At 46.0% G+C, this 12,059-nt stretch overlaps 1 protein-coding gene across 1 annotated transcript in view; it reads right to left on the bottom strand.

Moving 5' to 3' along the window:
- Positions 1 to 12,059, bottom strand: part of CDHR3 (cadherin related family member 3) — a 225,264-nt gene that overhangs the window by 67,876 nt on the left and 145,329 nt on the right. Inside the window, exon 9 of the mRNA XM_086929671.1 lies at positions 7,704 to 7,881. Within this exon, the coding sequence (XP_086785797.1) occupies positions 7,704 to 7,881 (178 nt within the window). The remainder of the gene's footprint in view (positions 1 to 7,703; positions 7,882 to 12,059) is intronic.

Raw genomic sequence — 12,059 nt, 5'->3', positions numbered from 1 at the left:
TACTTATTGGAGCTGAAAACAACTGAAGGCTATGAGCCTCCTCAAATTAACATTGTATGTCAGATTTGGAAATCAATAAGGATATTGTAAATTGTCATCAGGGTGGGCTAGGCTACTGGGAAATCAGGCATTGCCCGATGGGCTGGTCTGGCAGATCAGTGCAGGGGGCGGTTTTTGGGCTGTTTGTGGTCCTGTTTTATGGTCTGTTCGACTTGATTTTACTGTTGATTTCCCAGACATTAAAACAAACATTACCTGTAGCCACCTCAGATCCATGCAATCTTCCATACTTTTGAAAACATTTATACAGAGCGCCTTTACAAGTTTAAAACTGCCCTAATTTGCAAACATGGCCCTCATTTTTACCTCTCTAATTCACTAATGGGAGCCACTTTTGAGTTCCAGGTGCATTTTCTGTCCCAGTCCGACCACGGTGGTCATAGAAGTGGCAAGAGGTGTGCAGGCGCGCAACACCCATTGGGCTCACCGGGCTTCAGCCCCCCCCCCGTCGCCTCCTCTGCCCGGGCTAAGATTACACGCACTGAAATGGTGCAAGAAGGCGGCGCATCCGATCGGAGAATGTGATTTTTTAAATGCTTTCTGAGAGGCCCAGCAGCCCGAGCCAGACAGCCAGCCTCTGAACAGTTTCAGCGTGTGAACCCCCCTGCCCCCACCTCTTGTTTTCCTTTAGGGTGGCGCAGAGGCGAAATCCTTGCCTGAAGGCAGGGATTTCACCTAAGCACTTGATGGGTTGTGAGCATGGGGTGTGAAGATGTGCACAGCAGGGGGAAGGCATGGCCAGTTAAGGTGATGCTTTTCCTTTGTAAAGGAATTTCTGCTGGCATCTTAGCCCAGGGTGTGCTGTCTGTGCACTTTTATAGATGTGTATTCCATACAATTGCACACACAGCAAACCCTTGGCTATGACGCCAGCAGGAATTAATTTACAAAGGAAAAGCTTCACCTGCACTGGCCATCCCTTTCCCCCTGCTGTCTGTGCATTTGACCCACATTGATCTGCACAGTGAGACCTTCGGGAGGGGCTGGATGCCGAAGAGCAGGCAGCAGTTTTTTTTGTGTAAGTTCCAGTAACTTTAATGCATTTTTCAGCACAGCAATACCTACTGCCTGCATATCTAGGTTACTGTGAATGTTGTTCTTGACTTACATACATAGAAACGTCAAAGAGGACAGTCCCCTCCAAATATGCAAATGTAGTGTAAGTTTGTAGTGTTCATTTTTTTGGGGTGCTAGTGGGTAATTTTAGAGTTCAGGGTGGGTGTGGGTTTTATGGTGCCAGTGAGTAATGTTATGGTTCAGGGTGGGTTACGGGTGGGTTACGGATTGGGGTGCCAGGGGGTAATTTTAGGGTTCTGAGCGGGTATGGGTTTTGGGGTTCCAGGAGGTAATTTTAGGGTTCAGGGTAGGTATGGGTTTTGGGGTGCCAGGGGACATTTTAGGGTTCAGCGTGGGTATGTGTTTTGGTGTGCCAGGGGTCATTTTAGGGTTCAGGGCAGGTGTGGGTTTTGGGGTGTCAGGGGGCAATTTTAGGGTTCAGGGTGGGTATGGGTTATGGGGTGTCAGGGGGGAATTTATGGTTCAGCATGGGTATGGGTTTTGGTGTGCCAGGGGTAATTTTAGGGTTTAGGGCAGGTGTGGGTTTTGGGATGTCAGGGGGCTATTTTAGGGTTCAGGGTGGGTATGGGGTGCCAGGGGACATTTTAGGGTTCAGCGTGGGTATGTGTTTTGGTGTGCCAGGGGTAATTTTAGGGTTCAGGGCAGGTGTGGGTTTTGGGGTGTCAGGGGGCAATTGTAGGGTTCAGGGTGGGTATGGGTTATGGGGTGCCAGGGGGTAATTTATGGTTCAGGGTGGGTATGGGTTATGGGGTGCCAGGGGGAATTTATGGTTCAGCATGGGTATGGCTTTTGGGGTGCCAGGGGTAATTTTAGGGTTTAGGGCAGGTGTGGGTTTTGGGATGTCAGGGGGCTATTTTAGGGTTCAGGGTGGGTATGGGGTGCCAGGGGACATTTTAGGGTTCAGCGTGGGTATGTGTTTTGGTGTGCCAGGGGTAATTTTAGGGTTCAGGGCAGGTGTGGGTTTTGGGGTGTCAGGGGCAATTTTAGGGTTCAGGGTGGGTATGGGGTGCCAGCGGGGAATTTATGATTCAGGGTGGGTATGGGTTATGGGGTGCAGGGGGGGAATTTATGGTTCAGCATGGGTATGCGGTTTGGGGTGCCAGGGGTAATTTTAAGGTACAGGGTGGGTGTGGGTTTTGGGGTGCCATGGGATTAACTTTAGGGTTCAGCGTGGGTATGTGTTTTATAGTGCCAGGGGTAATTTTAGGGTTTAGAGCAGGTGTGGGTTTTGGGATGTCAGGGGGCTACTTTAGGGTTCAGGGTGGGTATGGGTTATGGGGTGCCAGGGGACATTTTAGGGTTCAGCGTGGGTATGTGTTTTGGTGTGCCAGGGGTAATTTTAAGGTTCATGGTGGGTGTGGGTTTTGAGGTGCCATGGGGTTAATTTTAGGGTTCAGCGTGGGTATGTGTTTTATAGTGCCAGGGGTAATTTTAGGGTTTAGGGCAGGTGTGGGTTTGGGATGTCAGGGGGCTATTTTAGGGTTCATGGTGGGTATGGGTTATGGGGTGCCAGATGGGAATTTATGGTTCAGCATGGGTATGGGTTTTGGGGTGCCTGGGGTAATTTTAAGGTTCAGGGTGGGTTTGGATTTTGGGGGCCAAGGGGGAATTTATGGTTCAGGGAGGGTGTGGGTTATGGGTTGCCGGGGGGCATTTAAAGTTCAGCATGGGTATGGGGTTTGGGGTGCCAGGGGTAATTTTAAGGTTCATGGTGGGTGTGGGTTTTGAGGTGCCATGGGGTTAATTTTAGGGTTCAGCGTGGGTATGTGTTTTATAGTGCCAGGGGTAATTTTAGGGTTTAGGGCAGGTGTGGGTTTGGGATGTCAGGGGGCTATTTTAGGGTTCATGGTGGGTATGGGTTATGGGGTGCCAGATGGGAATTTATGGTTCAGCATGGGTATGGGTTTTGGGGTGCCTGGGGTAATTTTAAGGTTCAGGGTGGGTTTGGATTTTGGGGGGCAAGGGGGAATTTATGGTTCAGCATGGGTATGGTTTCTGGGGTGCCAGGGGTAATTTAAGGTTCAGGGCGGGTATGGGTTTTGGGGCTCCAGGGGAGTGATTTTAGGGTTCAGGGTGGTATTGGGTTTTGGGGTGCCAGGGGGTAATTTTAGGGTGTGGGGTGGGTATGGGTTTTGGGGTGCCGGGGAGGGATAATTTTAGGGATAGGGTGGGTATGGGTTTTGGGGTGCCAGGGGTAATTATAGATTTCAGGGCGGGTATGGGTTTTAGGGTGTGAGGGGGTTAATTTTAGGGTTCAGCGTGGGTATGTGTTTTGGTGTGCCTGGGGTAATTTTAAGATTCAGGGTGAGTATGGGTTTTGGGGGGCAATGCATCAAACTAACAAAAATGTGTGCTTTAATTGTTGTCCAGTTTCAAATGCAGAATTCACCACATTTTTTTCTCAGCTTGACCTGAGCATTAACCGATCCTGATTATCTGCCATTTTAGCTCCGCCCCATTGATTTACATTAGCCACGCCCCTTCATCTGCCATGTTAGCCCCCCCCGAAATTAAGACCTAGTTGCGCCCCTAAGATGTGTACTAGTTTATTAGGGTAGAATAAAAGGATAACTAAGTCCAAGGTATAAGTGACACAAAGTAACGCGGAAATGAAGTCAAGGTTCCTGGAGGTCTCAGCCAATGTATAGCACTTTCTATAGAGTGATTACGGCATGAATGGCCGACGACAAATCCGTAGCATGTGCGCTCGTAGTATCCCTGTCTCCGGGATTGTGTTTCAACCGGATAGCAGCATTTGCAAACCTGTGAAAATGAATACCTCCCTTCTGTTTGATAAAGAAGGTGAGGATGTTTGGATCTGCTTTGCAAGGGAACATATGACCTGCTCAACTTTTGGATCCGCTTCATCAGGGAAAACTTCTGCAGCACCACTTATAAAGGGGCGCAGTGGCACCATGAGCCCTGGGACAAACAATCATAGTCTGGGGTGCAACAGTGGAGGAGGTCGATCCTCTGCTTTCTTTCACTGACGTGCTCAAACCGCCCTCTGAAATGTAACACTAGCTGTGCTCCTGCCCTCCCACATGTGCTCATGAATGAGTGCCACAGAGGAGCAAAGCCATTGCTCCTTCTTTTTGTGCCACAAGTTTTAGACTTTATCACATTGTGATATTTTCTCTAGCACTTCTTTTATTCCTTCAATAGCTAAATTCTTTAGGTATTTATTTTGACATTTGCTTCTTCCATTGCATTTATGAAATAATCAAAGGTTTTGATCCACGCAGTACATCTGTCAACGATTTTTTGCATTTTGGAGGTGTCGAAGGGAGGCGGTGGTTTTAGGAATAAGACATCATCATAACCTGTGGAACTTTTGGCTACATTTATGTCACTGTTCTTTGGAGTCCATTAGGACCCAAAAGAGTCCTGTTATCTCTAACTCAACAAGTGTCAGGAGGCAAGTGTAAGTTACTGAAATCGCACTGATTTTTGGTGCAAAGGCCGTGACGGTGTACCCCATGTCACATGGTGCACAGTGAACTATCTATCTAGCATATTGGTTCCATCTGATATTTTTTAAGTCTTTGAGGTGGACCTCCATGATAGCTTTCATGAGAGCGGGTGTAGTCCTGAGTGCAGTGCTGCACGCATCCTCAAAGGGGCTGAGCCATAGACCCCTGCTCCCTGCTGAATCTATGGTTCTCTGGTGCAGAGCAAGACTGCATGCCTCTGCGCCAAAGAACCCTTGATACACTGCAGCTTCCTGTTGGTCCTTGGATCCCCCATCCCAAAGGTGAAGAAGAGGAGACAAAAAATGTAAACTAAATCCTTTCTTGTAGTTGGCTCATCCTTGAGAGGTGGATTTGGCCTAATGGAGGCTGTTTAATGAGACATGTGGCAGGCCAGTAGTGTGCCTGATTTGTATTGTGCTCCTTACAAGTAAGGGAGTGACTCAAAATGGAGTACTGGTGACCAGTTGAAGGGTGGTGCAACATATTCACTTTCTCCCTTTACGATGATCTTGGTCTTGGGAGCATTAATGCAGCCGAAGCTCTCCTTCCAGGTAAATACAAAGAGTGATATTAGCTATTTTGATTTGGCTGCTGTGTTACCAGGAATTAATTCAGATATTTCAGCACATTTGAAAACTTGATATTAATTCAGGATTTCTCCTAGGGGTTTAAGGTAGATGCTGAACAAGAGGCGGAAAAGGGAGCACCCTTCGGGGACACTACATGGTTACTCACAATGAAAACCATCATCTGCTTTCAAATTTGTAATAACCTTAGTGCTTTATAATTGCTGTTCTAAATTTCTTTTCTTTTAAGCAGTATTTAACCTGTTGTCATTTAAAGCCACCCACCTACGGACTCTGGCAAAGGTTTACTTCGGTTCAATCAGGTTAATTTTTGTTTTTTATTTTTTTATTGTCAGATAAGTATTATCTTTTTTTAAACCAGTGCACAAAAGGACAAAGTAAGCTTTTTACAGAACCCAGCTCTTGCTCTCCTCCCAAATCAGACTAGAAAAGTACTGGAGTATTGTAAGTACCTAGTCAGGGTACCTTTTCAGTGTCAATGCGTTTTTAATAAATGTAAACAAACAATTGGACTATAATATGCACTAGGTATCCCAAATATTTCATAATTTCCTTGAGTGTGGGGTGTGGTAAGGCTCTCCCCATTGTGTCCCTTTTTAGGAAGATGGTTTTGCTCACGTCACTCTCAGTTTTGGCATTTTCCATGCAGGCAGTAATCAGCACCAGTGGGGGAAGTGGGCTGTGTCAGTGGGGAAGAGGGTGGTGCCAGTGGGGAAGTGGTCACCTTTTTGGTGCCTGTGCTTATATTTTTTTTTACAAATTAAACACTGCTTCCCACCCTCAAAAACAGACCAATCGGAACTGTGGGACTTTTATCAATTCACATTTAAAAGCTCACCTTCAAGAGAACTGACTTATAAAACCATACATCAATGGTACCTGACCCCAAAATGCTTATGTGGACTTTCCCTTGGTCTCAGACAGGTGTTGGATATATCATGCAGAGAAGGCATCCTTATTGCATATCTGATGGGAATGTGCACACATCCTAACGTTCTGCAAGGAGTTTTTAGGCCGCAGAGGGAACCTGGGAAACTCTATCAGCCAGATTCATCAAGCGAAATGCGCTCGCAAAAGGGCCAGATTCTGAGAATCTGGCCCTTTGCGAGTGCAATTTTTGCATTTGGGATTCATCATCCCAAATGCAAAAATCGCCAATAAAGAATTTGCAAATTTGCGAGGATTAGCATTAAAGGAATCTCTATTAGAGATTCCTTAAATGCTTTTCATGAAACATTTAAAAATTGCGAATTCGCAATTTAGGACCGCTATTTACCACGAAGTCAAACCTCGTGGTAAATAGCGAAAACTTAGAAAAATGCATTTAAATGCATTTTTCTAAGTTGCATGTTACACACACACATGTCCTTTGGACATGTGTGTGCCCAACATCAGTGTAAATTCACATTTCAGGGGTGCTACAGGGTTTCCTTTGGACACCCCTGCACCCTTGAAATCGCATCCTTATTTACGATTAGCAAATTGCTAATCGCAAATAAGGAAGCTGTAGGAATCGCAATTTATTTTGCGATTCCTACATGAATCCCGTTTTGCAAGTCCTTAATAGCGATTCCTTAATAATTGCTATTAAGGACTTGCAAAACGGGACAATGATGAATCTGGCTGTATATTTGATAACACATGCCTACTATTAAAGTGGGGCAATGACAGCTCAAGGGCCCAGAGGTATGGGTGAGGCAAATTTTACTTGCTGCAAAAATGCTAATGGCAATCAACTGGAAGCTGAAACAGCTTCGGAGATAGCACAGTGGTTCCACATATTATGGCAAATGATACATCACCTAAATTTGGGAAAATATGGAACCCGCTAATCTACTTCTCGAGTATGGAACAGTCTTCAGAGCCAGCGTCCCGAGTCCACTTGGACCTGGAATGCCAAGCGCCCTCCAGTTCTGAACAACGTGATTCAGAAGAAGAGGCAGTCCACTAGGAATTGAAAGTGTTTTTGCTCGGCATTCATCTATGTTGTTGATGATATTTCCCTGTTTGATGGATGCAGATACTGCTGTGCATTTAGAGTAGGATGAGGGCGGTGGTGGGGGATTTGAGAATTTTTCCCTTTTCCTTCTCTATTGTCACCATAGATGGATGGCACAGACTGTTAACACACTAATCGCAATTGCATGGTTATACATTCCAAATAGGGCGGCCAGCGCATAACACACATTTTAGTGTATTTCATGCTCCTTCAAATTCTGCATCATCCCAAAAGTTCTCCTTTGCCTATTTCCCGCTGAATTTACTTAAACTGTGCACAAGGACTAGCGATTCGAGGCTGCCTTCTAGATGACAGAGAACACAGTGAGGTGGTTTTAGAAAGAGATATCCCCATGACCCTCTGGTTTGACTGGGATAGGATAGCATAAACATAGCATAAGAGATTCCAGGCTGGGACACAAGGAGGTATGGCTTTTTGGTGTAATGGCTCTACCTTTTACTGCCCTGCAAATATATACCACAAAGTTAGCGATAAAAAGCGATTTACCAGTATTTTTCCAGAACCAGGTGGATCCATTTTAAATCTTGCGCCACTGCCAAGTCCAGCCACTCCTGTGAAGTTGAAGATATTATAGGGTGCCTCCACATCAATATCTTTGCATTGACCACTCACCATAGCATCAAAAATGAGTGTCCCAATGGGTTCAGTTTCTGGTACGGTTTCGCTGAAAAGGCAAGCACAAGGAAACGGGTTGACTTCACACATTGTAAACTTGAGGTTACATTGAACGCATGTCTGTGTAAGAGGCAATTGGGCATTAAGCCCAAAGGCACCCTGAGCGGATACTTATGATGGGTCCATTTTGTTAGCGACCCAGACTCGAAGACTTGTAACTTGTGTCAAGCCTGGTGAACACGTTAGATCCCATCCACAAAGGCATAAATGAGCACATAAAAGAGTACTACTATATACATGCCTCTGTGAACCAGCCTTAAAATATCTAAAATGGAAATAAAATAGAAATAATCGAGTCATTGTTCATATACCATTAGTACAAATAGTAAAGACTGTGCCCTCTTTGTACATTTACTAATTAAGGGTTGGATGTTTCGGGTCAATTCACAAAGGCAAGAAAAAAAGACCTAAAAGGCTACTTCCTGTTCTCATTCATGCGTTTGTGAATCAGCCTCATTACACCTTTTTTGTGATTTACAAAACTCTTGCTATCTCATTAATTCAACTCTTGTGCAATTGTAACTGCAAGACAGCATATAATTATCAAGTGGCTACCTGAGTGTATCTCCATGATGCTGAGGTGTCTTTTTTAGGAGACGAATAAAACGTTGTGAGATTCACATTAAAGGAATACATAAGACGTGGTTGAAAGATACGGTGGGTTTAATAAACCTCATCCACGAACAGCCAAGATCAACTGACAAAGTCAAGAGTTCTCATTAGGAATCAATGTACAGGGTTCTGAGAGCTAAGAACACTGGTAAAGGTTCTCAGGTCTTAAAGGGAAAGAAAGGATAATATCACACATCTCCCTTCCTTACATTATAAAAAATAAAAGAAAGAAAAGGGCAATTTTCATAAAATGAAACTTCAGTAAAACAAATAAACAAAGACATGAGAATGAGCAGAAAACTTCATATGAAGCAACATCAGAATAGCAAAAAATAAAGACATTCAAAAAACATTTAAATGGTTAGAAGCACTATAAACTCCATGTGAAATAACAACAGGAAAATACTTAAACATAGTCTTTCAAATAGCAAGGAGCTCTGCGAGTTCTTTGACTCCTTTTGTATGAAGGCAAGGACCTGTCAAGAGAACTGTTAGCAACATGGTGAAATTTGCCACATGAGCCATCATTGTAGATAGAGTCATCTGAAAGGGACAACTTGGGATTAACAACAAGCACACGGGGGGAGGAGCCAAGCTGGCGACCGTGATGGCCGCTTAGGCTCCCGGCTCCGGGTTCCTTCTCTCCGTGCGCAAACATCCTGATTCCTATCCTGAGCGGATGCCGCAGATTCGTGGAGGCGATGTGCTGTGGTCACCGGCAATATGCTCCGGAGGTCCCGGCCGGCGGTAGAAACGCAGAAATTTCCCCTCAGCCTTTCCAGCCGTTACGGTGCTGAGACCGGGGCCTCGAGTGCGCATGAGGCCGGCCACCAACGTGATTATCTCGGCCATGAGCGGGTGGCAGAAGCAGCCGGCCTGCATTGGAAGTCCGCTTGACCGTCTCCTGGGGCAATTGTCCAGCCCACTTCGTGGGACGACATCGCGAGACACACAGCGCTGCGTGTTGGGGGACAGCTGAGATCATCCTGTCCTTCTTTGTCGCCGAGCGCGGCCATTGTGTTGGTCCCCCACCGAGACTTGTGGGCGGCCCAGTGTGCGAGACGAGATCCTGCCTTCCACATCAAGGGCTCCGGCCGGAGTCGTTTGTCCTGCAGTCCACTATCCCTGGCATTGGTTGTTCCGGGAGACATCAGGCCGTTCTACGCTCCTTTGTTCTGGACCCAGCCCGGGGCACTACGGGGCTAAATTACATCAGGGTAGCTATGCCGGGAGGCTGCGCCCTAAGTCAAGGACCTCCGTCCGGGAGGGAGAGTGCTGTGGTTCATGGTGTTGTCCCACACACACATGGGAAGGGGCCCGATTTGAACGATCTCATGGCTGCATTGGACTCCCTTTGCGTGGCTCTAATCGGTGGCGCCTGTGCTTTGGAAATGAGGCTGTACGCCATTGCTTCTTCCTTGGGACAGGAAGACTTGCGCTGCCCGCGATGGCATAATGCTGGCATTGCACCATTCTCCGCGCGGAGTGTTTCATCTTTCCCAGTGGTACTGACTGACCCGAGGTGCTGTGCGGACGACTCTACAGAGCCTAGATCTACTTTCTAGATGTTCGACTATCACCAGACAGCTCCTAATATTCCCCGGACATCGCAACTGATACGGCCCGTTACAGTGTTTCTTTCTTCGATACTTTGTAGTCTACACTTGGACCGCAAGAGTTATGAAGGGACAACAATGGCATGGCTCGATCTTTGCAGGACATGGACGGTTGGTTCTCGATTGTTTGCAAATGAGGGGGGGATGGAGCGGCTTTGTTTGCCCGGGCGGTTGGGCTTAAATGTATGTTATCGAATATTGCTCGCTCAGCTGACGCATAAGGAAGGGCCGAATAGAAGGGGACAGGGTTGAAAACTGTGTGCTGCACCGGGACTGATAATTGGCTGGTAGAAACGTGTTTTTTACGGAGCTCATGCTAGTGCCCAGGACTCGCATAACCTGTCTGTATACTGTTTTGAGTTTATCTTCCATGATTTGGCTCTGCTTTTAGGACGTTCATAGTGCGCAGGGGGGGGGGCGGGGGCCAATTAGAATGGCCCTCTCTCCGTTTTCTTTCCTTACTGGCCTCCGGGCTGGGCGGGGGGGATTTTCCTATCTTTGGGAGGGGTTTCTTTTTATTTTTGGGGCGACAGGCGCGCTGCTAGGGGTTAGGCTGTAGCCATCTGCAGGGGTGCAGGGTAGGGGGTTGGGGGGGGTCTTGTCCGGTTTTTCATTTCTATGGCCTTTTTGTTCCTTCTTTTCTCTTTTCTTTCCTTTGAGTAGTACACTGGGTTACTTTTCTGTCTAAATGGTTCTTTCTTTCTCCTTTCTGTAACTATATTTCGGGTACTCTTTTTACGGGCGACAGGCACGCTGCTAGGGGGGGTAAGCCATAGCCTCTGCAGGGGTGCAGGGTGGGGGGTAGGGGGAGGGTCCTCTTTTTTGTTCTATTGTCCTTTCTTAGTTTCTATGGGTCCTTTTTTCCCTCACTTATCTATTTCTTTGTTTCCTTTATCTTTTCTTCCTTCTCTTGGGTCAGTATGGAGGTCAAGTATTGCGCCTCTTGTCGTATCTGTACTCTGGGATATTGCTAACTTTATTAAGGTGGTCTTGCGTTCATGGGGTGGGCGATGACTGGTGCGAAATGTGATTAGATCTTCCTTTATCCTGATATGTGTACTGTAGCACCGGCACTCCGATAATGATTAGTAGCTCTGTGGACATCCTGACGCGTGCATTGCCCACTCTGTGCCTTTAGGTTGATTGTATGACATCTGATCCTCTTTATTATATATTTTAAAATGAACCTTATCTGATCCTTTAACTCAGTGGTCACGTCTATTCGAAGTGCTTTTTGTAATATATGCAGTATGTTGTAATGGTGAACTACTGAGGTGCTCTCTGGTTGACGAACGTGCTACAAATTGATTTTGAGGCCGGCCAGGATGGTTGTAGGCCCGTAACTGTATTCATACGATGCACAATAAAGGTTTTCAAAAATATAAAAAAAAAAACAACAACCACACTACTCTTATTCCAGATTCTCCCATCATCCGTCTTAATAGCATTCTTAAAAATCTTAACAACAGCTCTAACATCAGTGTATTTCGACCACGGTTTACGACCTACCGGAGTCTTTATTTTTACAAAATCACCCAATTTGACCTCCTGATACCCCACACACTTTTTCTTATCAAAATATTCCTTGCGAGCGGTTTGTTTAACTAACTCTCGGGTTCTCCATTCTCCAATGTCATTGTGAACCAGACCTTTATTTAAACACATCCACCCAGGACACCACAAAGTATTTGGAACTCTCCCTTTGAACAACTCAAATGGAGACCTCCCAGTGACAGAATGAGGGGCATAACGATAAGTATTAACCCTGTCCTGAAGAGTTGACTTCCAATTCAAACCAGAAGACCGAGCTAGCTGTATTGACTCTCTAACAGTCTTGTTGACTCTTTCAACAGCGCCATTAGTTTCCGGATGGTATAGGGAACACCTTTTATGAACCACACCACATTTTTTTTTAAAGTCAGGAAACATAGATGAACAG

The sequence above is a fragment of the Lissotriton vulgaris genome, chromosome 1_1 (genome assembly GCF_964263255.1).
Source record: "Lissotriton vulgaris chromosome 1_1, aLisVul1.2, whole genome shotgun sequence".
Lineage (NCBI taxonomy): Eukaryota > Metazoa > Chordata > Amphibia > Caudata > Salamandridae > Lissotriton > Lissotriton vulgaris.
The sequence above is the reverse complement of the archived record's forward strand: the minus strand, read 5'-3'. Positions and strand labels throughout refer to the sequence as shown.